This window comes from Rhineura floridana, chromosome 1, assembly GCF_030035675.1.
Source record: "Rhineura floridana isolate rRhiFlo1 chromosome 1, rRhiFlo1.hap2, whole genome shotgun sequence".
NCBI lineage: Eukaryota > Metazoa > Chordata > Lepidosauria > Squamata > Rhineuridae > Rhineura > Rhineura floridana.
The window spans coordinates 89,619,846-89,647,731 of NC_084480.1; the positions used below are offsets into that span (position 1 = coordinate 89,619,846).

The 27,886-nt window shown below is 40.8% G+C and overlaps 1 protein-coding gene across 5 annotated transcripts in view; it reads right to left on the bottom strand.

Annotated features, from left to right (window-relative positions):
• SECISBP2 (SECIS binding protein 2) overlaps window positions 1–27,886 on the bottom strand; it is a 41,882-nt gene that overhangs the window by 11,684 nt on the left and 2,312 nt on the right. For 2 of the 5 annotated variants that reach the window (XM_061625939.1, XM_061625929.1), the window contains exons 2-13: window positions 23,421–23,566; window positions 21,368–21,629; window positions 17,114–17,237; window positions 16,349–16,584; window positions 14,741–14,804; window positions 14,101–14,258; window positions 12,356–12,490; window positions 8,332–8,433; window positions 5,647–5,790; window positions 5,376–5,505; window positions 3,782–3,951; window positions 94–232 (exon numbers count right to left, since the gene is read on the bottom strand). In XM_061625939.1, the coding sequence (XP_061481923.1) occupies window positions 94–232; window positions 3,782–3,951; window positions 5,376–5,505; window positions 5,647–5,790; window positions 8,332–8,433; window positions 12,356–12,490; window positions 14,101–14,258; window positions 14,741–14,804; window positions 16,349–16,584; window positions 17,114–17,237; window positions 21,368–21,629; window positions 23,421–23,566 (1,810 nt within the window). Of the gene's footprint in view, window positions 1–93; window positions 233–3,781; window positions 3,952–5,375; window positions 5,506–5,646; window positions 5,791–8,331; window positions 8,434–12,355; window positions 12,491–14,100; window positions 14,259–14,740; window positions 14,805–16,348; window positions 16,585–17,113; window positions 17,238–21,367; window positions 21,630–23,420; window positions 23,567–27,379; window positions 27,511–27,886 lie in introns of those variants that run through there. The other 3 variants (XM_061625958.1, XM_061625967.1, XM_061625948.1) reach the window with 2 other exon arrangements.

Consider the following 27,886-nt stretch of genomic DNA (forward strand, 5'->3'; position numbering starts at 1 on the left):
AACTACTGCAATAACTCTATCAGCATTTATTTTTCTTTAATGACATTCCCTGCTCAGAACTGGAAACCAATAGCATCCCAATTCAAATGGTACCTGTTTTGGTGTCTTCAGAAAATACTTGATCCTCAGGCGTAAATGCTGCACCCTCTTGGACAGCATCGCCACCCTTTGGTATTGCCGTCTGTTCTAAAAGGTGTTGCTGTTTCCGCTGTTCTCTCTCTTTCAAAATAATCTTTAAAAAGAAACATTTTGATGCAATGTCATTTCCAAATAAAGCTATTTTTATTCCTGAAAGACTTATTGGCACAATGACTGCTTTACAGCCCTTCATGTTTGAATTTTCATGGGGTGGGGGTGGAAGGAGGAGTGGGTGGATTTTAAGAGTGTGGGAATCTGGAATTATCATTCAATTTGCTTATCTGGGGCAATTGGTTCACACCTCTGATAAGTTGGCAACTTGATAATTGCATCTCTACCAATTATTTATTTATTTAAAATATTTCTATCCTACCCTTCTACCCTACATAATAGGGCACTCAGGGTGGCTCACAATAAAATCATACACAATAAAACACACACAAAAAATAAAATAGATAAAAATACATAAAATACAGTTGAGTGACATTAAAAGGGACTAAAGAGGTAAAACTAAAAAAAAGGGGGGGAGATAAAATCAGTTTCAGGCTCTACCATCAGTCCCTCCAAAAGGCTCTCCAGGACAAGATGCTTGTCAGAAGTCTCTGGAAGCCCATCAGGGAGAGAGCAGAGTGGACTTCTTGGGACAGGGTATTCCAAAGCTTGGGGGCCATGGCTAAAAAGGCTCTTTCCTGTGTGCCTGCCAGTCTGACATCTTTCATTCCAGGCATGCAGAGAAGACCAGAGGTAGCTGATCTTAAATCATGGGCAGGTACATATGGGTGTAAGTGGTCCCTCAGGGTACATTGGTCCAAGACCATTTAGTGCTTCAAAGGTCAGAACCAGCACCTTGAATTGGGCCTGGAAACAAATTGGGAGCCAGTGGATTCTGTGAAGCACAGGGGTGATATGATCCCTGTGTCATGATCCAGTTAACATTCTGGGTGCCTCAGTTTGAACCAACTGCAATTTCCAAACTGTTTTCAAAGGCAGCCCCATCTAGTGTGTGTTACAGTAATGAAGCCTCAATATCACCAGTGCATGTGTCATGTGGCCAAGTCAACTGGTTACAGGAGTGGGCAGAGCTGGTGGACCAGTCTGAGTTGGCCAAAAGCACTTCTGGCTACCGCAGCCACCTGATACTCGAGCAGCAGGGCAGCATCCAGGAGTACTGCCAAACTGTGAAGCTGCTCCTTCAAGAGCAGTGTGACCCCATCAAGCACAGGTTGCAGCCTTACTCCTGGTGCAGTTTTCCCCTTAACCAGCAACACTTCCATCTTGTCTGGATTAAGTTTCAGTTCATTAGGCCACATCCAGCCTTCACAGCCTCCAGGCATCGGTTTAGGATGAGCACTCCCTCCCTGCAATCAGGTAGTAGGGAGAGAGAGAATTGTGTGTCATCAGCATGTTGATGACATTGTACTCCAAATCTCCGGATAATTTCTCCCTCTGGTTTCTTATAGATGCTAAAGAGCATAGGAGACAGAATGGAACCTCTTGGGATCCTGCAGGCCAGCAGCCAGGGGGTTGAGCAGTAATCTCCCTGCACCATTTTCTGGGACCTGTCCTCTGGGTAGGACTGGTGCCACCGTAGAATGGTGCCTCCCAATCCCATCTGAGCTAGACAGCCCAGAAGGATACCATGGTCAATGGCATCGAAAGCCATCTAGTGGTCCCGTGTGATGCACTCCCCCTGTCTGATGCTCGGTGAAGGTCATCAAGCAGGGCAGCCAAGGCAGTCTCTGTCCCATGACCAGGCCTGACTGGAAAGGGTTTACATAATCTGATTCATCCAGAAAAACTTGGAACTGAGCAGCCACTACCTTTTCAATCACCTTGTCCAAAAAGGGGAGCTTAGAGACTGGGCAGAAGATCTGAAGAGTCTAATGAAGCCATCTTTAACAGAGGTTTTATCACAGCTTCCTTCAATGATGTTGGCATAGAACCTTTCCCAAGGAGGTATTAATTTAATATGTCAACCAGTCAGCCACTGCCACTCTGGCAGATTTGATTAACAAGGATGGACAAGGGTCAAGAGAGCAAGCAGTGGCCCTCATTCCTCCCAGAGGCTGGCCACATCCTCAGGCTTTACAAGCTGAAAAGGATCCATAGAAAAATAACTAGAGAAAGCCTCAGGGACATCTTGTACAACTGTAGTTAATGAAGAGTCATTCCAAGTCAGTCCGAATGCAGGTGATTTTATCTGCAAAGTACCTTGCAAACATGCCACAATAAGTGACTGAGGGCTCAGGATGTAGTGTAGGGCCTGAGCCTAAGAGACACCTGGAAAAGCATCGCTGAATGACACAGAGCAGATGCAACGGTAGCAGAGATGTGAGAATTATTTGCTGCCATCGCCGCCACAATAGGTTCAAAAATGAGCTCTAGCCTGTGTGCAGTTGGAAGCAGATTGAGTTTTTCTCCATTGTTGCTCTTACCATAATCTCTGCCATTTCATCAGGCTCAAGGTTTAAGTAAACAAAGGTGTGTTATAAGCCCTTTCTGGTTGGCGAGGGCGCTTCAATGCAATAGTGTCCACTGCCTAGGTCATCTCCATATTCCAGAGATTAATCAGGGCTTCAGCAGTATCGTCAGCTATGCTGGGAACATCCCCCAGAGCATTCAGGAAACCATGCAGATCCATAAGTCTCCGAGGGCAGACTTAATTGGCCCTCCATCCCTGTGAAGGTTACTAGGGGCACAAAGCTTAAACTTTGTCAGGTGGTGATCTGACCATGACAACGGAGTCACTAAGAACTCCTCCACCCTCAGATCACCCTCTTCCTGTCCTGAACAAGACACCAAATCAAGTCTATGTCCTGCCACGTGCATTGGTCCAAATGATATGAGAGACAGCCCCATGATTGTCATGGCAGCCATGAAGTCCTGAGCTTGATCAATAAGCCCAGCATTAGCATGTATGTTGAAGTCATCCAGGACAACCAGCCTGGGGAACTCTACCAGCTCCACCTAAAGCCATATAAGAGAAATGTCTTTAAAAAACTGTATTAACGGCACACTTAATAGGGGTATTTTTCTCATTTTTAATATTTTATTTTGTTCTAATCACAGCACATGACAATTCTAACGGCAAACTAAAGAGTCGCTCAGAAGAGACTGCTAGTGTTAATGCAGGTGTAGATGACATTCATATAATGCTAGTCACTCCCAAGGTATCTTCTCTGGGCTGGGCTTCTACTGGGAGGAAGGGTGGGATATAAATCTAATACACAAATTTAATTTTATTAGATATAAATCTAATATAAATCTAATAAATAATAGGGGTATAAATAAATAAATAATCACCTTTAGACTGTTTAGTTTAAGGAGTGGATTAACTCCAAATTAGATCTGTTCCCTTCCACTCCCGGATTTTCTAGACTACATAGACCAATTAGTTCTTAACATATATTTCCAATAGCAGTAATTTGAAAACTTCACATACACACACAAGAAACTTTAAAAAACAAACAATGGCTTCAGTACAAAATGATAATCTGGTACACTAAATAATGCATATCTGGTTGGGTGACAGAAGAGACTCTCAAAATTTAAGATAACATAGCAAAGCACAGTGAGAGATATTGAAGAGGCAAAGAGTTAACAGCTACACTACATTTTAATAAACAGTTTCAGGTGGATGTACCTTTTTGAGTGACGTTGGTTTCTTTGCTTTAGGCACTTCCCTCTGCTTTCCCTTCTTGACCAAAGGCGCACTGGAGTCCAAAGGGTTATGTGGAGTCTTTCCTTGGTTTAACTGTGGACTTTTTGTTACTATCATAGATTCCTTTGAAAGCAATGTTACTGCACCACCAACTGCAACAAAAGCAAACCTGATATCAGATGACAACTGTTAAGACTTAAATCCCAACTTATCTGGAAGCAAGCACCATCAATATCAAGTGGACACTTCTGAACAAATATACTTAGAAATGGACCATAATTGTTTTTAGCGCTAAGCAGCACATAAGTTACACAGAAGCCCAAGTATATACAGAACACATTCCTTTCCTGATGTAGCACACTACTTAAAGGTTTAGCTTAGTCATTAGGGATTTTCATTTTACCAGTTCTGTATTGTGAATGTTTTTGCAAAATATCTCATTGCTGCAATCTACTATCTTTAAACAAAACTATTCATTCTTATTTATATATATGAAAAACATAGCACAATATGGCAAATATTGGGGAGAGGGTGTAGCTCAGTGATACAGTATTTGCTTTATGTTCAAAAGGTCCCAAGTAGGGCAAGGAGTGTCCTGTCTGAAACCCTGGAGAGTCATTGCCAGTCAGTGTAAACTGAGCTAGATGGACCAGTATATACTGAGCTTAACTTACTATAAGGTAGCTTCTATGTTATTAAAATAGTACACTTTGGTATTAAGCAGCTTGGCTTAGAATCCTTTCTGGTCAACACTACTAAATTATCTTGGAATTACTTCCACCCATGCGCTGCCTTTCCAGGATCTGTTTTCAGCCTTGATATTATTTATTGCAAGCACAGCAGTTTTGTAGTTGCATACTATGGAAATAACAGAAGGCATCACTAAACGTTTCTCACTTTATCTCACTAAAGACATGCATAGAATGATATTATTTTCCGAAGATCTTTGATTTCAGATCCACGAACAGAGTCTGACATAATTGATTGTGGACAACAGCAGAAGTGGTTACACAAACCCCTTGCTGATGTAACATCTGCTTTATCCTTCATATGGATCCATTCCATCTTTTGACAATGTCTATACTATAGCAGTAATCTAATTCTGTGACATACTGAAAAATTCATAATTATGTATTTCCCCATCATTTCTGAAAAGCAACAGTATAGGATTTCGATCAGAATAACTTTATATACTATTATACAAATTAAGATTGACAATAGCAGCTACAGAAGCGTATCTTGGATGGCATTTGGGCATTGTTAAGATGCCAGACAAGTAAAATATGCTTTCAAACGTTAGACTCCTACTTTATAATGTGGAAGAGAAATCATTACACTTCTACTCATCTCTCCTAGACTTCAGCATCTTTAAAAATCTCCACCTTAGTTGTTCCAGAAATGGCAAATCAACTTCCATTTTAATTTACAAAGTTAGCTTCTTTTTAATTTTTCTGGTACTTTGTAACATGAAATTTTACAGAATTCTTGCAACATTTAGTCTACTAAACAGATGCTAGTTGTAAAAAAAATCACTTTTAAAAGCATCATATAATGAAAGCACTCTTAAACCATGTACCTGAAAGCACCACGGGCTTTAACTGTTTTGATTTTTCTGTATGTTGTTTTTGTTCCAAAGCAGCCACCATTCCTCCCAAATCAAGCTGCACAGGAATCTGGCTCTTCTTTCCACTCGCCTTGGATGGTTCCTGCAAGAGAAAAGGTAGAAAAGTTTCTTCCCCCTTGGTTCTGCATTTTATCTAGTAAACAAAATATATGAGCACATATTCATTCAGAAACATTGTTAGGTTCTAAAGCAAGCCTATGTAACAGGGAAGGAAACATTTTACCTGCATTTTCTTTTTTTCTATTGGAGTAGGTGAAACTTGTTTGCCAGCTTTTCTTCCGAACTGTAGATCTGGCTTGGGAGTCACCAATTCGTTTTGAGGATGACCGCTGTGAGACTCAAACCCAGACTCCCTTGTTATTATTACCTTTGAAATATAGAAATACAATAAAAGAGGTATGGACAAAGAAGTATGTGCATAACCTGCTCTCAGATGAGCATCCTAAGGGGCTGTTCTGCTCATCTAGATTATCCACATTCATTTCAGTCTGGTTTCCAGCCTGGTTTCAGCACAGAAGCAGCCTTGCTGGCTCTGGCTGATGACCTTTATTGGGAAAGAGACAGGAGCAATGCAACCCTGTTAGTTCTCCTTGGTCTCTCAGTGGCTTTTGACACCAGTGACCAGGAGTTGGAGATACTGTATTGCAGTGGTTTCACTCCTACCTGCAGGCTACTACAAGAAAGTAGTACTAGGAGACTATTGCTCAGCTGCATCGTTTTTGGCTTGTGAGGTCCACAAGTGTCCATTCTGTCCCCTATGCTGTTTAACATCTATATGAAACTGTTCAGAGCTCTCATCCAGAGATTTGGAGCACAGTGTCATCAACTTGCTGGTGAGGTGTCTGTAGGCAGTGATGGGTTAGATGGGGACCAACAAACTCAGGATGAATCTTGGTAAGACAGAAGTACTGTGGGTGGGTGGATCCCATGTCCCGTTTTCTGGGAAAGGTTGTACACCCCCGAAAGGAACATTTTCATAGTCTGGAAGTACTCCTGAGTTCCAACTTGTCACTAGAGTCCCAAGTGGCTTCTGTGGCAAGGAGCACTTATACCCAGCCAAGGCTAATTTGCCAGCTATGGCTGTTCCTGGACCGGGATAGCCTGGCTTCAGTTATCCATGTTCTGATGACTTCCTATCTGGACTATTATAATGGGCTGTGTGCGAAGCTGCCCTTGAAGACTGTCTGAAGGCTGCCATTACTGCAGAACGCAGCTGTTAGGCTGGTAAGTGGGGCAGCCCGATGGGACCATGTGCCACCAGTCCTCAAAGCCCTGCACTGGCTGCCAGTGAGCTACAGAGCTCAATTCAAGATGTTAGTACTAGCATACAGAGCCCTAAATGACTTGGGACCCAAGTACCCAAAAGAGCATGCTCCCTAGTATCAAAAATCATAGACTACAATCAGCAGGTGAGGCCTTGGTGGTGATGCTGCTATCAGGGGCTGTCCAGTTGGCACTGACCTATGGCAGGGCCTTTTCAGTAGTGGCTCACTGTTTGTAGAATGCCCTCGCAGCGAGATTATTTCTGTCTCCATCACTACTGATTTCAGGATGAATTTGAAAACATTCCTGTTCACCCAAGCATTTGATGGCTGAAGGTGATTGTTCCTGGCAACCCAAAGATCACTGATGAAAGAATGTTTTTAACTGTATTTTAGAACGTTTTTAATTGCCATTGTTTTTTGGAATATTTTTAACTGTTTTTAGTATGCTTTTCCTTTTCTTGTTAAATTGTTTTGTTTATATTTGCCACCCTGGGCACCTTTAGAAGGGTAGGATATAAATTCCATAAATCATCATCATCATCCAAAGTCACATACAGATCTAAAATAATGAATAACTCTATGTTCTTGTGAGCTAACAAAATTCATATTGCAAGATGACAAGATTCTATTACTTAAGTCAGCATTCATTAGCTACCACACTAGTCAACTCCTAACTTAACTTGGATCCAAAACACTGAAAGCAGAATCAATGTATGCAATTCCTCATACCCTTTCCTGCTTCAACTCCTTGTGTACACAAAATAGCAACTCCAAAGGGTCAAGGGATTCTCCTGAACAATGCGTCACTGGGGGCGGGTGGAGAAGGGGCCTTTATTGGCAGTTCTCCCTTGCCTGCATGAAGTGTCTTCTGTTCACAAAGGCCTTTTTGGATCTAAGTGACAGTATCTAAACTCCTCTAATATACCCACAACACAGTATTCATTCACTCCTAGGCATTTGTTAACTCCTGAGCCACTTAAAGCGAACAGCGTATGTTTAAAGGGAACATTCTATCTCTTACTTGAGAAAACTTGTGAGGAAGCCTGAGGTTTCTACCAAAGAATATGGGTTTCCAGAATATGTGTTCTTCTCGGTGGTGAAGTATATGTTATATTTCAAAAATGTTAATAAAAATAATGTGTTGCTGTACTGGAGGTGACTTACTGCCAGGGTATTGCTGAATATTGCCCAAGCTACAAAACAAGAAGAAGTTCTTCAAAAAGACGGACAACTTTCTGAATGTTTGAGATCACTGTAACTTCAGAAAATGGTCCTGATTTTGGAGTATTTTGCCATGGAGACCAACCTGTTCAAGAGTAGTCAGGTTCTACAGTAAAAAGGAATATCCAGCAAGTAAAGGCTTAGTAGTTCAGTTCTGTGCATTCTAGCATAGCTGTGGCATCAAATACAAAATTCAAAAGAAATGTAATGTTAAAATGTGGAACCTCTTTTTCTTTTATACTTTTGAAACTCTTTTACTTGCAGGTGACATCATCAGCATTCTTTTTGCCACGCCTTAATTTAAAATTTGATAAAGTTGCTGGGATCTGAAATGACTGAAGAACAAGTATTGACAACAAGATAAAACAAATAATAAAAAAGGGTTGAATAAAAGACCAAGACAAAAAAAGAAGATGCCTTACTTCAGCCTGTTCCCTGATAATAGGTGTCGCACAACATAGCTTTTGAGCAGGCTTGTATTTTTTGTCAGCAGCAGCTGCTAAGTTTGGAAATTCTTCAACATCCTAAGGAAATGAAAACAAAATTTTAGCTTAGACTGTATTAACCAATACTGAATATACAGTGCCTTGCAAAAGTAATCAGACCCCTGACCAATGCTGTCATATTACTGAATTACAAATGGTACACTGTAATGTTTGTAACATAAAAAATTGAAACATGTTGCTTTCAGAAGTATTCAACCCCCCCCCTTAATACTTGGTAGAGCCACCTTTCGCTGCAATAACAGCTTTAAGTATTTTGGGGTAGGTATGTACCAGCTTTGCACACAGTGTCAGAGAGATTTTGGCCCATTCTTCTTGGCAGATTCGCTCCAGGTCATTCAGGTTGGTTGGAAGTCGCTTGTGGACCACAATTTCAAAGAGTGCCACAGATTCTCAATGGGATTGAGATCAGGACTTTGACTGGGTCACTGAAGGACATTCACTTTTTTCTTCCTTAGCCACTCCAATGTTGCTTTGGCCTTGTGCTTGGGATCACTGTCCTGCTGAAAGGGAATTTCCTCCCAAGCCTCAGTTTTTTAGAGGACTAAAGCAGCTTCTCTTGCAGGATTTCCTTGCATTTTGCGCCATCCATTCTTCCTTCGATTTTAACAAGATGCCCAGTCCCCGCTGATGAGAAGCATCCCCACAGCATGATGCTGCCACCACCATACTGCACTGTAAGGATGGTGTGCCACACATAGTGCTTTGAGTTTTGGCAAAAAGCTCTCTTGGTCTCATCTGATTACAAAACCTTTTCCCACATCGCAACTGGGGCACTCTCATGCTTTCCGGCAAACTCCAGACATGCTTTCAGATGGTACTTTTTGAGTAACAGTTTCTTTCTTGCCACCCTCCCATACAGGCCAGCATTATGCAGAGCTCTTGATATGGTTGACTGGTGTGCCATTACTCCACTCCCAGCCACTGAGCTCTGTAGCTCCTTCAAAGTGATTGCTGGCCTCTCTGTGGCTTCTCTCACAAGTCTCCTTGTTCAAGCACTGAGTTTTGAGGGACAGCCTTTTCTTGGCAGTGCCGGAGTAGTGTGATGCAGCTTCCACTTCCTGATTATTGATCCAACTGGGCTCACTGGGATATCCAGACACTTTAATATTAGTCTGTACCCTTTTCCTAATCTATGCATTTGTATTACATTATCTCTCACTTCCGCAGAATGCTCTCTGGTCTTCATTTTGCTTTAGATCCACAGCCTGACCAATGATCCTTCAACAGTGGGGGTTTTATCCTGACAACGTGACAGCAACTTTAATGGTTCACAGGTGGAGGCCAATGGTAAAGTCATTGTGTCCTCAATAGGGCAATTTCTTTCATCTGTGTAAACTGGGAGCTTCCACAGCACAGGGGTTGAATACTTATGCAAGCAACATGTTTCAGTTTTTTATGTTTCTTGCAAACATTTCTCAACATAAAACCAATGTCACCTTACAATAACTGATTCTGAGTTTCAGTGTTTCAACATAAAATATCATGCAGAACGAAATTACAATGTCATTTGTAATTCAGTAATATGAGAGCATTGGTCAGGGGTCCGATTACTTTTGCAAGGCACTGTATACACACATTTATCCTAGAAGTGGTATTCCCCACTACATCATCATGGAATTATTTAAGGTCCTAGGATTTCTGTGCAGCCTGCTCATTCTAGACCTTTTTTAAAAAAAAGTAAACCAAACATTTACATGCTTTTCCCTTCTCACTGATAAAAAGTAACTGCTTAAAATCCACATATTTGTTTTGAATTATTTGTGGCACTTAGAAAGATCCTTCCTAATTTGGGAGCTGGTGTTGTATAGTAGCCATCAGCAGAATCCTAACCATGTCTACTCAGAAGCAGGTACTATTAATTTCAGTGGGGCTTGCTCCCAGGTAAGTGGGGTTAGGATTACAGGCTAAGTCTCCAAGCTCTCAGAATCAGGAACTCCCAACTTTGAACTTCGCTTCTGCCATGTACTCACTACCTGACTGTAGCCTCCCGCATCTGTTAATACCTTTAATCTGTTAATATCTTTATCCCTTATAAAGATTATGGTACAGATTGGACGGTCTTCAAGTAGATTTTGACTTATGGCAACCCTACGAATAGGGTTTTCATGGTAAGCGGTATTCAGATGCGGTTTTACCAATGCCCTCCTATGAGGCTGAGAGGCAGTGACTGGCCCAAGGTCACCCAGTAAGCTTCACGGCTGTGTGGGGATTCGAACCCTCGTCTCCCAGGTCAGAGTCCAACACCTTAACCACTACACCACACTGGCTCTCTCTTGGTACAGATTACATCATCATCTTATTATTATTATTAACTACTATTACTACTACTAATAATAATAGTACTACTTCTACTACTACTACTACTACTACTAACATTAGTCGCTTTCCTCACAGTGACCTAAATTAAAACTAATTAAAACAAACACAACTAGTAAAAGCCTAAAAATGCATCTATACAGATAAAATACAGGTCTTACAGATCCCGCCCAACTAGAAGTGGCCACAAATGCCTGAACCTCTTCAAATAAAGGGCCAAAAGCCAGGGTATAGAGGAATGTCTTTGCCTGGTGTCTATAAACAAATAAAGATGGGGAGAGTATTCCACAAGCAGAAGCCACCACTGAAAAGGCCTGCTCTCATGTTGCCACCTTCTGGATTTCCCTGGAGGGGGCACATGAAGGGCCTCAGATGACAATTCGTGTGGGGAAAGGTGTTCCTGGAGGTACTGGAATCCTGAGGCATTCATAAGATTTTATAGGTCAAAACCATCATTTTGAATTGAGCTCGGAAACTAATTGGTAGCCAGTGCAGTCATGCCAGAATAAAATACAATATAGGACAATTTATGTTATGTGAAGTGCTTTGAACATTATAAAGCAGAATATAAATGCTGTATTATTAATTATACAAATAATTTTGGTTTTATTTAGCAATGGGCATGATCCAAACAATGTTAATCACTTTCAAGTCCCATTATTTCAATGGGACAATTAATAAGTGCACAATCTATCCTATTCAAACCAATGGACTGAAAAAGTGCTAATTTCTGGCTGGGCCTTGCACCCAAAAAATCATTTCAATAGTAAGGTATTACATGAAATGTTCCAGAATTTTGCTAAGCTAACTATTTTGTGCATAAGAGCCTGAGAGGAAGTTACTTTTTTGAAATAATATAAAATCTGGCTTCACCCATTCAGACTGAAAAATGAATCTGATGGGGACTGCACTGATCCAAAGAAGATATACACAAAAAAAGCAACTGGTATATGCTTAGATATATCATTCAAGGGTATCAGACTTAGGAATGTGCCTTACATCATGGCACTCAGATAACAATTATGAATTTCTATAACTTATACAACGGCATCACTATACACAGCACTGCAGACAATAATCAAAAAGATGAGGACAGATCCTTGCCCTCTGACGCTTACAATCAAACAGTAGAAAAGACAGAAATAATGCAACTTCCAACTCTTAAGTAGGATCTACTACTGCAAGGATAGCAAATGTGTTATCCTCCATACGTTGCTGGACTATAATTCTCATCACCACAGCCATCACGGTCAATGATAAAGGTTGATGGGAATTATAGTCCAACATCATCTGAAGGGCATCATGTTGGCTATTCCTATGTAAATGACATGAGTGAGAAGCTCTCATTATTAATCCTCAGTTCCAGGCTGTTTTTTCCCCCAATGTGTACTTGAAATGTATTGTGCCACATGGATTGTTACATGCTCTGTAGCCAGGTTGGACTTGTTAAGACCTTCTAGTAAAATTTAAAAATGATTTGCCAATGTAATACATAAAAGGGAAGTCCCTTTCTGGTCACCTATTATAGATTCTCCTAAATTTCTAGGGCTTCAAGTTGACATACCATTTCCTAAATGGCCCACACACAAAGCTTTGATGTCACTGGAAAAACCAACTCTTGTACCTCAATTCTTGGAGGTTCTTGAACCTTCTTCACTTCACTGCTTGGTTTGATTTCCTTTTTCTTCTTCTTCTGTTTCTTCTTCTTGTCTACCATTTCTTCAAGTTCATTGTCACTAGCATTCTCTCTTGTTCCTGACTACAGCAAAATGAGTAGAACAATTTCTTAATATAGGATTTTAAAAAGTTACGTTCAAGCTTGCATAGCAATATATGAGCTAACGTTTAGACACTAAACTAAAGCTCTACACTGATCTTCCTACTGGCAGAATACAAATTGCGTGTCTTTTTCTCATAAGCCTTTGTTCTAGAATTATAGGATATGAAAATAGCTCTTAAACTCCTATATCTGTCCACAAAATCCTTGTTCTCCTCCCTCAGGTCTCTGTTTTACAACTTGAGTAAAGATGCATCTTAGGGTGATGTTCTACAAGCAACAGAGTGCTCACTGTATCATGTGGAAAGAGGCTTACAAGGGGAAAAAAAGAACTGTCCAAGGCAATGAACTCAATCCTCAGAAGAAAATGGGTTGACTTCAGACTACCAGTGGGCAGAACTCAACCCACAAAATGCTCCACTAGAGGAAACAGATTTTCACTGATTCCCCCTGTGCCCCCCAGAAGCGGCTCCAACAGACTCTCTAGCAGCATATAGCCAATGGCCTTTATGGCATGAATGAATATGAGATTTACAAACTAACATACAAAATAAAATGAGCACTGATAGCATTCATAAAAATATGTCATAAAAGAACTGTATACACCCCATATATACAGCACATAATAACTCAGTTAAAATTGTTGAGATTAATAAAAGAACAAAATTATATCAAAGCTGAAGACAAACTAAAAAGAACAGAAAACTAACAACATGCCTTAACAAGCAAGAGATAATTAATAATAGAAATAAGAGTAGGTTAAGTGTAGGGACAAGAATGAAGACAAGATTAAAAATTATCTAAGCAGAAAATAAACTGAGGCACTGAACGACATGTTTAAGAATATTCAGAGTGAAAGGAAACACAAAAAAGGACAAGTTAGAGAAAGAAAGTCAGAAGAATTTTTTTTTCAAGATGGGAAAAACAATGGCAGACATAATTAGAAGAATAAATGCCAAAGGAATGCAAGGGATTTAAAATATGGAATAAAAAAGGAAGGATAGTGGAAACAAAATATTGCAATTAAAAGAATGGAGGACAATCTAGGACAGAAGTAGAAAAACACAGAGCAAAATCATGAACACAGACAGGAGCACAATAAGTAGAAGTCAACTGGAAATAACCAGGCATGTGATTAAGCATAGAGTACGTGAGGGGAGCCTTTGTTCCTCCAGATGTTGCTGAACTCCAACTGCCATCAGCCCTAGCAAGTATGGCCAATGGCCAGGGAAGATGGGAGTTGTAGTTCAGCAAGATACAGAGGACCAAAGATAGCCCTCACCTGGCACAGAGGAACGAGGAAAAAGAGAAACATGGTTATCGGAAACTTTAGCCTCAAAGAATTGACCGAGATACTCAAGAGAAACAGTGGGGTCCAAATGTACAAGAAGGGTGCAAAACTGAATTAAAGGTTAACAAAAGAAAAAGTGAAGAATTGATGTTGCTTCTTTCTGTCCCATATGATGCCCCCTCCTTTTCCCATCCAATTATATTTTTAAAAAAATCATTAGGGAGTTGAGCATGAAATGTCAGATAGCTGCTATTCCAACAGATAACAGTAAAACTGTGGGTTTGTAAAATAATATTCCTACCTTAAGAGCTTCAGGAAAGATATCTTTTCCTTTACTGCTAGAATGATTACTGGCAAGAACTGTAGCTGGAGTTGAAACAACTCTCTTAGGAGTTTGCGACAGCACAGTGGCCCAAGACATTGGTGTCTCAGTGAAGAAACCCAAAGATACCTGAGGAACTGATGTTTGACAGAACAAATTATTCAAACATGCTGAACAATGTCAACCATCTTTAGTGGGACCAGGCCAAATATTCACAGCGTTCATTCTTCATTACAAAAAGGTGCAATTTTGAGAGATATGTCATAAACAGCAATATTCTGCTCATCCAAAGAGATAAATCTGATCCTCCAAATGTTGCTGTTTGAATTATATAATATTGGCCTTCATATTTTGATAAGGGCTGAAATCAAAAAATTATATTTGGGTTAAAGATTTGTACGAGAGATGAAAAATGGAGATCTCAGAAACTAAGGGCATTGTTATACAATTACTTCAAAATGGATTAGTCACTCTCTAACCCCAAAAGGAATATTCCTCAATCAGAATAATATTTTTTCACCATCCTTCCTGCTTAGATGAAGTGAGGATTTTAGACCTTAAATGAGCAGGGTGTAGGATCAACTGTTACTCAAGATCTACTACCCTGCATAGTACTTACCTCCGGGATCAGATGAAGAACTTAATGGTCTTGCTGGGAAATGTTTTTTCTGAGAAACTTCTCCCTATAGTGAATATTGCAGTCTTTAGTACAAAAAAAGAGAGGAAGGGGAGGAGCACAGCAAGCTGACTGGCAATTAGTCATGGCCATGGAACAGCCAAAAGATCAAGTCTTGCTTTAAATTTTCCACAACAGAGCTCAAGTTTGAATTCTTTGTTTGTTATAAGAGTCAGTGAAAGTAAGATATAAAAAGCTATTTTCCAATGGAGGTGCAAAAACCTTGGTTTTCTTAAAGTAATTTACCAATGTTTAATCTCATCTTTGAAATCGTGACATCCCTCATCTTAAAAATACACACAAATAAAACAGTGGAGGGGAGAAGGGGGTTATTTGTTTTGCTTACTGGCCATTATACTTAACCAAATCAATCAAAATTGTATTGAGAAAAAGATGCAGCCTGGCTTTATCCATGAGTTACTGAAGTTTGATTTACTAGGAGCTGGTTCACATGGCCATCATCTCGCGGTTCTACATTCTAAAATTTGTGCTTGATCAATATGCCCTGGACTTCCCAAACAACATACACTTGGCATATGTTAAAAATCATTCTTGCCAAGTCGCTGCTGGCAGAGGATATATAAACTACATTGGATTCATTCAAAGATGCATTTATCTCACCATAAGGAACTACAAAAATTAATGCAAGGAGAATAGTACCATGTGAGTGACCCCTTACAGCATATTAGGAACATAGGAAGCTGCCTTATAGTCAAACCATTGGTCCATGTAGCTCATGTCTACACTGACTGGCAGCAGCTCTCCAGGGTTTCAGACCGGGAGTCTCTCCCAGCCCTACCTGGAGATGCTGGGGATTGAACCTGGGACCTTCTGCATGCAAAGCAGATGCTCTATCATTGAACTATGGCCCTTCACCAAAATAAGTCAGGAATGCAGGAAACTGCCTTGAACTGAGCAATCTAGCTCAGCACTGTCTACACTGACTGGCAGCGGCTCTCCAGGGTATGAGACAGGGAGTCACTCCCAGCCCTACCTGTAGATACCAGGGATTGCCCTGGGACCTTCTGTGTGCAAGGCAGATGCTCTACCACTGAGCTACAGCCCATATTATTATAGCAACAGGCATGAAGTCTAAAGATTCAAAAAATAAAATGAAGTCACTTTATTCCCTATAACCTTCCCTACCTCTCCCTGTAGCCCAAAATGATTTCCTGTTGATTTATATTCTGTTGGGTATAAAGTATAAGTCACACAAACAAGAATGTTCTTGTTAACTTTTCAGAGGGTTATCTGTTGCTACAGGAAAAAAATGATCTGCACGATGATACAGGATAACCATTTTAAGAAAAGGAGAATTTTTTAAAAAGGTATTAGGACAAACAGCCTTGACTGTCTGGTTGACAGGAAAAGAATTCAATTCTAAAGCTATTCCAACAAGAAACAAGATATGACACTACTGAAAAGAAAAAAACAAACTACTTTTACACATTTTCCACAGTTTTTATACATAGTGATCACTACACCAGTCAGGGAAATAGCTTCATAACAACATATTATAATTCAACATCTAAAGGCTATCAAACAGCTAACCTCTTTGGTTACTAGAGCTGGAATGGCAGATTTTCCTGGAGGTTTCAGAGGCAGTTTATCTCCTTCAGCTGAACCCAACGGCTCCCATGTACGTTTTTGTAGTTCCAGCAGATCGCTACTTCCCAGGCTTTGCAATTTTGGGAAATCTGAGAGGACAATTTCAAAGGCAGGTTCTGGAAGACACTCAGTATTTGGAATTTGCTTGAACTTCCCATTCAATGCTTTAATTGGCCTGTCTAATAAAAAAAAGAGTTTACATCCAAAGTAATTTTTCTCTGCATGATATGTAAACATTTTACTGCTTTTAGTAATTACTGCACATAACTTTGAAGGGTTTTTGCAGAAAGATTTATTTATTCACTCTTTCATACTTGTATCCTGTTCTGCCTCTCAATGGGAAGATAGAGTAGCTAATAATATGGCACAACAGTAAAAAAGTTAAGTTAACGACATCTTAACTACACATGCAGATCAATAAGTGTTGATAAATGAAAACAAACAGGAAAAAAAGATACACAGGAGGGAGCTACAAAACTAGCAGAAAGGTTGCACTTTGACTCAGCACAATTCTTTTCAGCATTATGCCATCTCAAAGACTACAATTTTAAGCATTAATTTTGGCTTTCTGAGAGATGTTTCTCTTGCCTAGGAAGATCTTCTCCTAGGAAGATCTGCTGGTTGGCAAAAACGTTAGCTTTTTTTTGCATCTGCAGAACATCTGCTCATACAAACCTGCAAAACACTGCAGTTATTATTGTAATGTACCTGATTTAATAGGATTTCTGGCATGCAGAGCTGCACAAGATGAACTCTCTGTTGATCTGCTAGAAAATCCACCCCCATCAGGTCTCTTACTCTCCCATTTGGATTCATGATCTTTTGGTCTCCTCTGCACACAAAAAAAACAAAGAACATGACACTTTTCAAAATTCTTTTCAGCTTTTACATTGTTTACTGTTTAATCATATCTATATTACAAATTATATCAGAACAGAATTTCAGCAAATAACTAGGTGTTAAAGTAACAGCAGATAGTGATATATGCTGTTCAAGAGCTAATGCAAAAGGAATACTTCTCATCTGTGCAATTTTTTTTTGCACCTTTCAAAGTCCAGATACAAATAATAGTATTAAAACTGTTACTAGAGATGCATTAAATGTCTGTGAAACTGTTGCTAAGGGCTTCTCTTAGCTATCATCCGGTCACAAACTGCTGTTTTCCCCAGTACTCACAATAGGAATGTTGATTGATTACAACAGCCAATTCTTGTTTCAGCCACTGAACTTTTTATAAAGTTTTCATTTCCCAAATGTTGACAAAGATCAGTAGCAAAGGGAAAACTCAGGCCTACTCCCTTAACAGGGTCTTTATTTGTACAAAAGGGTCCTTGCTAGACTAATGCGAGGTAGCCAGGCTGCTCTCTGCCTTGGATAAGATTTAATATGTGCCCAAGCAGATTGTTTCACTAGAATTCGCAGAGCTGCTCATGGTGCAAACAAATTTTGGTTATGAATGTTTCACACAATTCTATTAGCATACAATCTCTTCCAGGTTTATAATACTAGCTACTATGTTTATCCTATGGTTACTGTGTTGGTCTCACACACACACACTAGTATCCATATGGGCTGGCACTGATTAGAGATGCGAAGGACCAGAAAAAAGCAACCATTTGGAAAATAAGTTTTTTTCTCCAAAGCCTTCCCCCCCCCCAAAAAAATTGGGCTATGATATGTAAAAAGGTATAGAGGCTTGTTTCTATTCAGGCAAATCTTCAATTTTTTCAAAGCCAATGAATGATAAAATATGACAAATATGAAGAATAAGAAGCAGAAACTGAAAGTAATCACTCAAATGTAGCTCCATTGGTAAAAAAAAATAAAAATATAATTTGTAATTATTGTCTGACCAAACAGTACTTTTAATATACCCAACATGATAATTTAATAGAAAATCAAGTCATACATTTTATGTTCTTAAAATAAGAAGTGACTTTCAATCTCTAAAGGATGCTAAAAAAAGTACCGTATATTCCGGCGTATAAGACGACTTTTTAACCCCGGAAAATCATCTCCAAAGTCGGGGGTCGTCTTATACGCCGGGTGTCGTCTACCATCTACCACTTATTACCCCACCTTACTTGTGCCGCTGATGACATCGTTTGCTGGAGTGGAGAGGAGTGCGGGTGTGTGTGGTCGCTGCTGGCTTGGGGTGCCGCGTTCTTTTTGCTTGTGTGTCAATTTCCTTGTTAATTTCTCCTCCTTGCTGGGTGTGTGTGTTTTATCCCCAGCAACAGAGACCGCAGCTGCGGTCTCTCGCCTCAGCGGCGGACGCGGCTTGGCCAGGAGCTGCGGCTGCAGCCTCCGACCCTTTTTCTCTACCGATCCTCCCTTTGTGCCCTGACGATTGGGAGCCTGCGGTTGCGGCTTCTTTCGTCTTTGATTTTCTCCAGCCCTTTTTTGCCGTTTTTTCCCTTTGTGCCCTGACGATCGGGAGCCTGAGGCTGCGGCTCCCTTCGTCTTTGATTTTTACGGGCGGCGCTTTAGTTCCCCGTCTGGAGCCTGTGTCTGTGGCTCTTTGACTTCCCCTTTTGGTGGCTCCTCTTGCTTGGGCTGCCTTGCTTCTCATCTGCGGCGCTTTGTTTCTGCCCTAGACAGTCCTCTCAGCCCGCGGCTGCGCTTTGCCTGTTGGTCGATTTTTCTTCGGCTACGGGAGTTTACAGGCTGTACTGCCTCCTTTACGGAGTTTTTTCTAGCATATTTCCACCAGCCGCGATTAAGTTGTTCAGTTCCGCAGCCGTATTCTACCGTGGCGGCTCTCTCTAATTTTACAGTTAAAATTTCAGATGCCATTCTTTTCTGCCCGCCATTGCTCATTACGTTTTTTAACAGTTGTTGCTGGGCAAAATAAACGTCATTCTTGTTCGATTTTCCCGCTTTTTCTACGGGCGCCATTTTAATGGCCGTTTTTTCCCGTTCTCTCTGAGAGCCCATTAGCATTGCAAAGGGGAGGGTTTTTCTCTCTCACAGGCTGGGGTTAGCGGGACCCAGCTTTTTGTCAAGCTCCCTGTGTGTAATCAGCTCCCTGTGTATGTGCTGCAGATAGGAAGTACTTCACTAACCCAATCTCTGCGACTGACCCTGGCAACTATTGAGTTACTGCGCTTATCTGCACCAGTATAAAGACTCTTTTTGCTGCAACACTGGTGATACTTCACTGACTGTACACCAGGTCAACTGATAGTGTGTCAGACTATTGACTACATAGAAAGCTATTTGGCTATATATCCTCCAAAGCTTTTGATACTGTGCAATCCTGTGCAATATTACCTTTTACGCCAAGTGTACATTCTGCCCCATCGTGACAGTGTACATCAGCCAGTGCATTCTGCCCCAGTCGTGTGCCGTGTACTGCGCCTGTTCTAAGACCAGTATCTGTACCTGTTCATATAGTATAGCACCAGTACATACAGTACAGTATACAAATGTCCAACAGTCAAAACCCCACCATGGCTCCACCAGCAAGAAGAAAGAAATATGAAGCCAGTTTCAAACTTAAAGTTGTAAACTTTGCCATGGAACATAATAACTGTGCTGCTGCAAGACAATATGGAGTAACAGAAAAGATGGTTTGGGACTGGAAAGCAAATGAAAAAGCATTAAAGAGTATGCCAAGGGGTAAGTGTGCATTAAGAAGAGGCACCCCACATTGGCCAGAACTCAAAAAACATGTAGCAGACATGGTGAATGAGCATCGCCAAAACGGTTATGTAGTGACACAAAATAAAATACGTTTGTTTGCACTTCAGTGGGCCAAATCTAACCCAGATCACAGCAACAGATTTAAGGCCACTGTGTCCTGGTGTACTAGATTCATGGGAAGGCATAATTTGGTACTGAGGCAAAAGACGAAAGTTGCCCAAAAATTACCTGCAGATCTTGATAGCAAAGTAAATAGTTTCCATCGATACGTAATACAACAGTGCACTAAACATGGCTATGCGTTAAGTAGTATTGGAAATATGGATGAAACTCCAATGAATTTTGATATGGTTGGAAATAAAACTGTCCATCAAAAAAGTGAAAAAACAATTTTAATTAAAACAGGACATGAGAAGTCCAGTTTTACAGTGGTACTAGGATGCATAGCTGATGGCGCCAAACTGAGACCAATGATTATTTTTAAAATTCATTAGATGGTATGGAGGACGATTACTTGTGGGAAGATGAAGATGAAGCCGAAGCTGAGACCACACCATCTGATACAGAATTCGATCCATACGATGACTGCCTTACAAATGTATCACAAGATGTCATTGATGTACTTATAATATCAGATGACGAACAGGAGGATTTTGAAGGCTTTTAAAGGGAAACTGTTTGGTTGTCAGCTTAGAAAACAAACAGCATGGCAGCTCCCATGGGTTTATTGTCTTATCCTTCCTTTCAGCTTTAGAGTGAATTAGGAAAAGTTTAATCCACTTGCACTGTTTTATGTTTACATGTTTGATGACAAACAGCCTTATGTTTGTAAGTGACAGTTTTCCTGCTAAGTACCTGCATGTCATAAGCATTTGAATTAAAATTACCGGTACCATATTGAAATCAAATCTGATGTTTTTTAATTTTTTATTTGGTGTGCGTTGGAAGAGGGGTAGTCTTATATGGCGAGTATATCCCAAACTCTATATTTTAACTGGAAAAGTTGGGGGTCGTCTTATACGCCCAGTCGTCTTATATGCCGGAATATATGGTACTGCATATTTTTCAATTTCCCCCCAAATTTCATTTTTTTCTGAAACAAACAAACAGAAAAAGCTTCAAAATTTCCAGAAATTTTACACCTCTAGCAGGAACCAATGAGAGCTGAAATACCACATCAGGACAGTGCGAGTGTGAGAAATGATGAAAAAAAAGTACTCCCAGTGGAGCCTTAGATAAGTCTGCTATTTCTGCAATCCAGTTACCAATGCTTGATTCAGTAAGAATGAACTTATCTACTATATTATCAGCACTTACCCTGGGAGGATTTGAAGCCTCTTTTCTGAGAAGAAAAGTCTGCTTGGCAGAGTCTTTGTCCTGTTTCGAAGAGCTGTAGAACTTAGTGCTGTTGTTCTCGTGCTGAAAGTTGGTAACTGCACATACATTTGGTGCGGCATCAAGTGAATGAGGAGAACTAGTGTATTCCCCAAGTGAACTATATCCTGTAAGATTCTGAGATGGATACTGGGAAAGAGAGGTGGTGGTATCCCAGGGCACATCTTGACTATACACCTGTTGTCTAAATTAAATAAAAAAAATTAGTTGGACAGTCTAAAAACAACATTTTTACAAGAAAAAATAATGAAAATGCTTGAGCCTGTTTTTACTGAGTGTGAGAACATGTGTGTTAGTTCAAATGTTAACAACTTACGAAGTCTAAACTATAATAGAATTTATTTATAAGACAAATTCCATTTAAGCTATATACAGCCTAACAAATCCCTCACTTTTATTTTACTAACACAGCAATCCAAACCCTTGATCTGCCATAGAAGGAGTTTTGGTGGGGTGGATGTCCCCCTCTGCCCAGCGCTGCTGACCTCCCCCAGACAGGGAGTCCCACCAATGAGGGCCTGCCCAAATGGTGGACGAAAGCTGGTGGTAGTCAGTAGAAATCCACAAAATGGGGCATTTTGGGAGGTGAGGAGAGGGTGGGGCTGGATTTGGAGCCAGCCCTACTATCACCACGACAGCAACAGGTCCAATCCAGGCCTCTTCACTGCCCCCCATCTTCCACTCTGGTTGGCACCAGTTCCATCAAGCCCTACCACAGCCAGCCTGGCATTTGGATTGCAGCCCAAGCATCCTTTGGGAAATAAGCATAAGATGACAGTGTTCAAAATATGGAGTGTTAGGCTGATTTGTTCAAATCAGAGAGGCATTAAATTTGGGGAATGGAATTTCTTCCACAAGCTGAGAAAGGGAAGAGATATAATTAAAATATGTATGTACAATGATATTTGATATCTAATTACTGTCCTTAGTGCTGTTGTGCCAGAAGAAGAGGGGACACGATCTTTGCAGATTCCCCCTCTCCCAAGAAGACTCCAGTGCCCTTCAAAAATATGTCCAAGAAGGTGGGGGGACTGTTCCCCTTTCAAACTGAGTAACTTTAAATAGAGCACAATACTGCCTTTGGTAATCTATAGGTTTGTTTTCTGCAAAGATAAACAAAAATCCATTAGGAATCTCTGAAAGCTCCATTACTTCCAATGGAAGTCAATGAGATCCTCACTATCCAAGCTTCATCTTATCACATACAATTTCGAGCACCATGTTGCAAAGAACACACTCCATTCCAGGCCTTTTAGTTTTCGATAAATGTCATAGAAAAGCATCTACTAGGTATACAAGCCTTAGAAGCTGTGGTGGGCTGGGGCTTTTACCACACAGACCAATAGTACCAGTTAGGAGGTGACATGATTCTACTCCTCACCAAACAGCATGGGATTATTACAACCCAAAACACTGTTTTTCTTTATCAGTGCTTTACAAACGTACAATTGATGTAATTTGTTCTATGCGTTCTCGGTAATCATTAGAAATAAGATTCAGCTTTCTTCCAAGGCAAAAGTCCCACATGCTGTTCAGTTGTAGGTATTTGAATATATGAAACTTTCATAATTGTTAATTTAGATTACAGAAAAAAGGTAAGGGTGCCAGAACAACAACAAAAACCCAACCCAAAATATAAACACTCCTCCCCCAAATCAAAACAGTAAGGACAGTCTAAAACCATGCAGGTACCAACTTCCCACACTGCAGCAAAGAGGTGGCTTTGAGAGCAAAATACCACTTGCAGTAATTCCACAAATGATACAGCAAATGTTTAGAGACTAAAAGCCAAAAGCCACCATCATCTTTGAAATGTCTTGTGAGAGGTAGGTTCAACTGTGTGGCCTTAAAACATTGAAAAAGATTGCCAATTTATCACCAAATAGATTTAACTTGCCAAACAGCTAAGGAATCTAAATTAAAGACTTTGGTAGTTGACCGTTCCCCAAGAAATGAGATGTAGAAGGGTACATACTTATCCACTGGTGGCTCCTGAACATATGGGTAGCATGTAGCATAGTATCTAGGAAAGACACATGCTTCTGAGGGTTCTGACCATGCCACTGTTACTGCCGCATATTTGGGGACAAACGGTTTGACCTCTGCTGATAACTTGATGCCCTGAGAAACAAAAGGGGTTTTGGCTACATGCACTTTGAGATTAACCAAAATAAGTGAAAAGCCCCATCCATGTGAACAAAACTGTCACAAAAAGGAAAAAGCTGGTGCCTTGTTCTTATGCTCAATGAAAACAAGTCTGAAGAAATTAAATCCGTAACAGAACACTCAAAATTGCACCAAGAATTTTAGTGCTTAAGCAAATTGCTGGTTTAAAACAGACATTTCATCAATATCCAACTTTATAGTGAAAACTTCTAAGAGTGTTTGCCTTCAGTTCATGCACTATAATCCCAACTTTGCATTTATAAGAAGAAACAAATCTGTTGATAATTAACAGCTGTGGAAATCACACTATAGGCAATATGGACAGAATGGCAGTATGATCAGAATAGGAACACGCTTCAGGCTTATGCACTCCTTCCCTGCCCCCTCCCAACCTCTCCTCCCTCGTGCAGAAATTTCTCTCACACATACCCCTTTATCAAGGTTTGGCTCCTTGGTTTTAAGGCTAGGGTTCACTCAGTCAGACAACACTAAAGTTGGGTAAAGGGAAGTAGAAAGAAGTACAAGAAAGAAGGAAGAGAGTCTGTTTTTCAACACCTTAACTCTAATTAATGAACAACTAGCATTACATTGGCACTGGCCCTAAGAGAAATCAAGAGAAAACAAATCATTCAGTTGACAGTCAAATGCCTGTTTATTGAACACCCTCTGCTGGTTGTGTATGAACTTGAAATAGAGGGACAACTGGAAACTAAAGGTTTGATCCACAATATTAATACAGTGGGGAGGAGAGCCTGGCTGGGAGCCCAGAATCTGTGAGTTCAAATCCCCACTCGTGTCTCCTGGGCGTCAAGGGCCAGCTGAAGATCACCCCCACAGTGAGTGGCTCAGGGGTTACGTGCCCTGCCACCTGTGCAGCCGTGGGCAAGTTGCATAGTCCCAAGGAGCCCAGTTGCCCCCCATCTGGCAGTTGCAGACAAGAAAAGGGCTGGCTTGTGCAGTTGTGGCAAGCTGAGCAGGCCCTAGTCAGCTGGGGAGGACTAACCTCAGAGGGAGGCAATGGTAAACCCCCTCTGAATACCGCTTACCATGAACACCCTATTTATAGGGTAGCCATAAGTTGGGATCGACTTGAAGGCAGTCCGACAGACACATATTATTTCTGTAGTTAATTCATTTGAAAAACGATGATTGATATGAATTCTGGCAAACGTATCCTGACTATGTAAGAGCAGACACATATACTGAACATAAGGTTGCACAAAAATTATTCTTATGGCACAATCATTACATTTGCTTACCCACTGCACTACTATTACATCAGAGTTGAATGTTGTGATTTTACAGACATAATACATGTTGGAATCTTCAAAAAAAGCTTGAAGGATTTTGTGACTATGACAAAGCAGATCCACCCTTTTGATTTTTTGCTGCTATGCTAGATCATCGTGGCTATTCTTCTGGAACAAAATATAGAAGTAGGCTTCCCTTGATGCCATTGTCATTCCTGTAGCCAGTCCTAATAACTCAGGACTGTACAGTAATCATATGCTTTTTTCAACTTCCTCAGCAATTAACTTGGTACAGTATAAAGTGGTTTATTTCTATACCACAAACTGCATTTTGAAAGCTTTTAGTGTTCATTTATTTAGGGTAGTATCCAATGCACTCATTCCATTAGCATAAGAATTTACACTTGTGGAATAGAACTTTCTTCCACTCTCCTCTCCCCAAAGCATGCCCCCTCCACAAAAACCCCAAGAATACATTTAGGGGACATGCAAGGGGGAGGAGAGGAGGGAAAGTTCCACTGCATAAGCATAAATCATTGCACTAACAGAATTAGTTATTTAGTGCTGCATTGCATACATGCTGCTGTATTTATTTTAAATAGTACATTGTCCACTCATCACTCATGCATGCAGTCTGTTGTTGTTGTTGTTGTTGTTGTTATGTGCCTTCAAGTTGATTATAACTTATGGCAACCCTATGAATCAGTGACCTCCAATAGTATCTGTCATGAACCACCCTGTTCAGATCTTGTAAGTTCAGGTCTGTGATATGACCCCATAAGGAAAGGAGGGGGCCAGAGGCCTCCCAATGCTGTTGGCCTTCATCGGACATCATCGCTTAACACTAGCTATGCTGGCTGGGGCTAATGGGAGTTGAAGTCCAACCACTTCCACAGTTACAGATTTCCACCTACCAAATGTTGGTCCATCTAACTCAGTATTGCCTACACCGTCTTGCAGTGGCTGCCCTGAGTTTCAGGCAGAAATATTTCCCCACCTGGAGATGCCAGGGACTGAATCAGGGGTTTTCTGCATGCAAGGCTCTACTACAAGTCTTCCCCAGTATGTACAGAGAGAGGCCTGATAAATGCAAAGGCCCCATTCAACATCAGTGGAACTAAGTTTGTCAGGACTAAACCATTCCCATGGATTTAAAAACAATTGTTTATTCTTGTCTCTATAAACTCAAATGTGTAAAAAACCAGGACATTTCCCTTTCAGTCTGAATGCAAAACTTGGATTAACTGTATTCAAAAAAGGAAAATCTTTAAAACTATTTTGCAAACCACACACCATGGTCATAAAGTAGAAATACCACACACTAATTATACTGGAGTGCATGCACAACCCATCAAATTCTACATGAAGAACAAGGTTTTGCTACTTCCCTTTCCCCTCTACCCCATGGGGAACATTCACCCTGAGTAAAATAAAAATAATGTGGCATCCTAGAGGCTAGCAGGCTTAATTTGGCATGACATTTCATATCAAAATCCTATCAAAGTGGGTAATTACTTCTAAAAACACATACCATGCCATGAGAAACCAGCTAGAATGTGGACCAAATTACACATTACATGCAAAAAGTAACAGTATCTTGACAACTCTTTTTTAAGCTTGAAGAGCCATGGGGGGGGGGAGAGATCCTTTCTCCTGCTATCATTTTTCTGTTCCATAGTGTCTTTAGCCCCTTTGGGGGTTTATAACACATGTCTGCATTGAAGGTGCATCCAATACCGTCACACTTCTGGAATTTTATTCCAAGAAAAAGGCAACTGCTGACCCCCAAAGAAAACAAAAGCTGGTTTCCAAACCAGAGCCTTATTACTGACAAAGTCTTGACCAAGTTGTTTAAGTTTATATCCACTTGGTCTAACAATGTTTGTTTATGCTATGGAATCATCAGGGAAAAGATGCACTGATGACCAGCACACAAATGACTCCTGTTCTATCCTAAACTAGCTTGTTGTCATTTTTTTCCCTTAAGGCAGAGGTCCTGTCTGTGAACAGGCAACAATTCAAGAGATGAAACTTGCATTTGCTTATTTGGCAAACATTCAACATGTTGAGCTTTCCCTATCACACTGCCATTAAAAACATTTCCTGGAAAAAAAATAGCATCTCTATTAAGAATGGGGTGTACCAAGCAGAAATAAGAGGGGGGGGGAGTGAGAAAGGCCTCAAACGTGCTTTTCTGATTCTTTAGTGTTGTTGTCTCTCTTTTTCCTTCTGTAGAAATAAACAGGCACCTTCTTTCGGGGAAGCTGGGAAATCAAGACGAATATCCCCATCTTTGGTGCAGGACTCCTCTTAGGACGGGTGCCACTTACATACCTTAAATAGGAAGGGCTACAATGGAGCAATCACACTAGAGTTCCTTTGATTTCTCCCTTTCGGGATCTCTCTGGGTTGTTCGCTGCCGGTTACATAACAAACATCGGGCGGGGAGGCTTAAAGAGCTGGTCTTTTTTTGATTATTTTTCCACAGACCCAGCCTCGCCGCCGCTTCCCATCTTACCTCACTGCCCGCTTCCCGCTCAGAAGACATGGCGGGGAGAGGGGCGACAAAACGTCAACGCCCCACCAACAACGACTTCCACCCAGCCCCTCAACCACCAGCCCAGCCGGCGCGCACAAAAGCCGTGAGGGAGCGACCCGCGGTTCTCAAGTGGTCGCAACCAATCAACAGCCGCATTCCGCTCATGTGACCGTCGTCATGACAGCAGAGGCAAAAGTAAAAGGCTTCAGGCCAAACGGCATTTGTTTACAAAGTTCTTGAAGAGTTCACGTCCAGCCTCTCATCTTTCGGATGTTATCAACCTCTTTGTTGATGACCCAGCCGACGGCTGGTATAAGAAAACAATACATCTAGACTTCAGACTTTTTTTGGTCTATTTTTGATATTTGGTAATATCTTTGTCTTGTAATTTAATCAATTGTCTAACGGACAATCACTAATTGGTTCCCTCCCCATATAACCATTACTATGAACACACATCTACCGCACAGACACCACTTTTCCGGT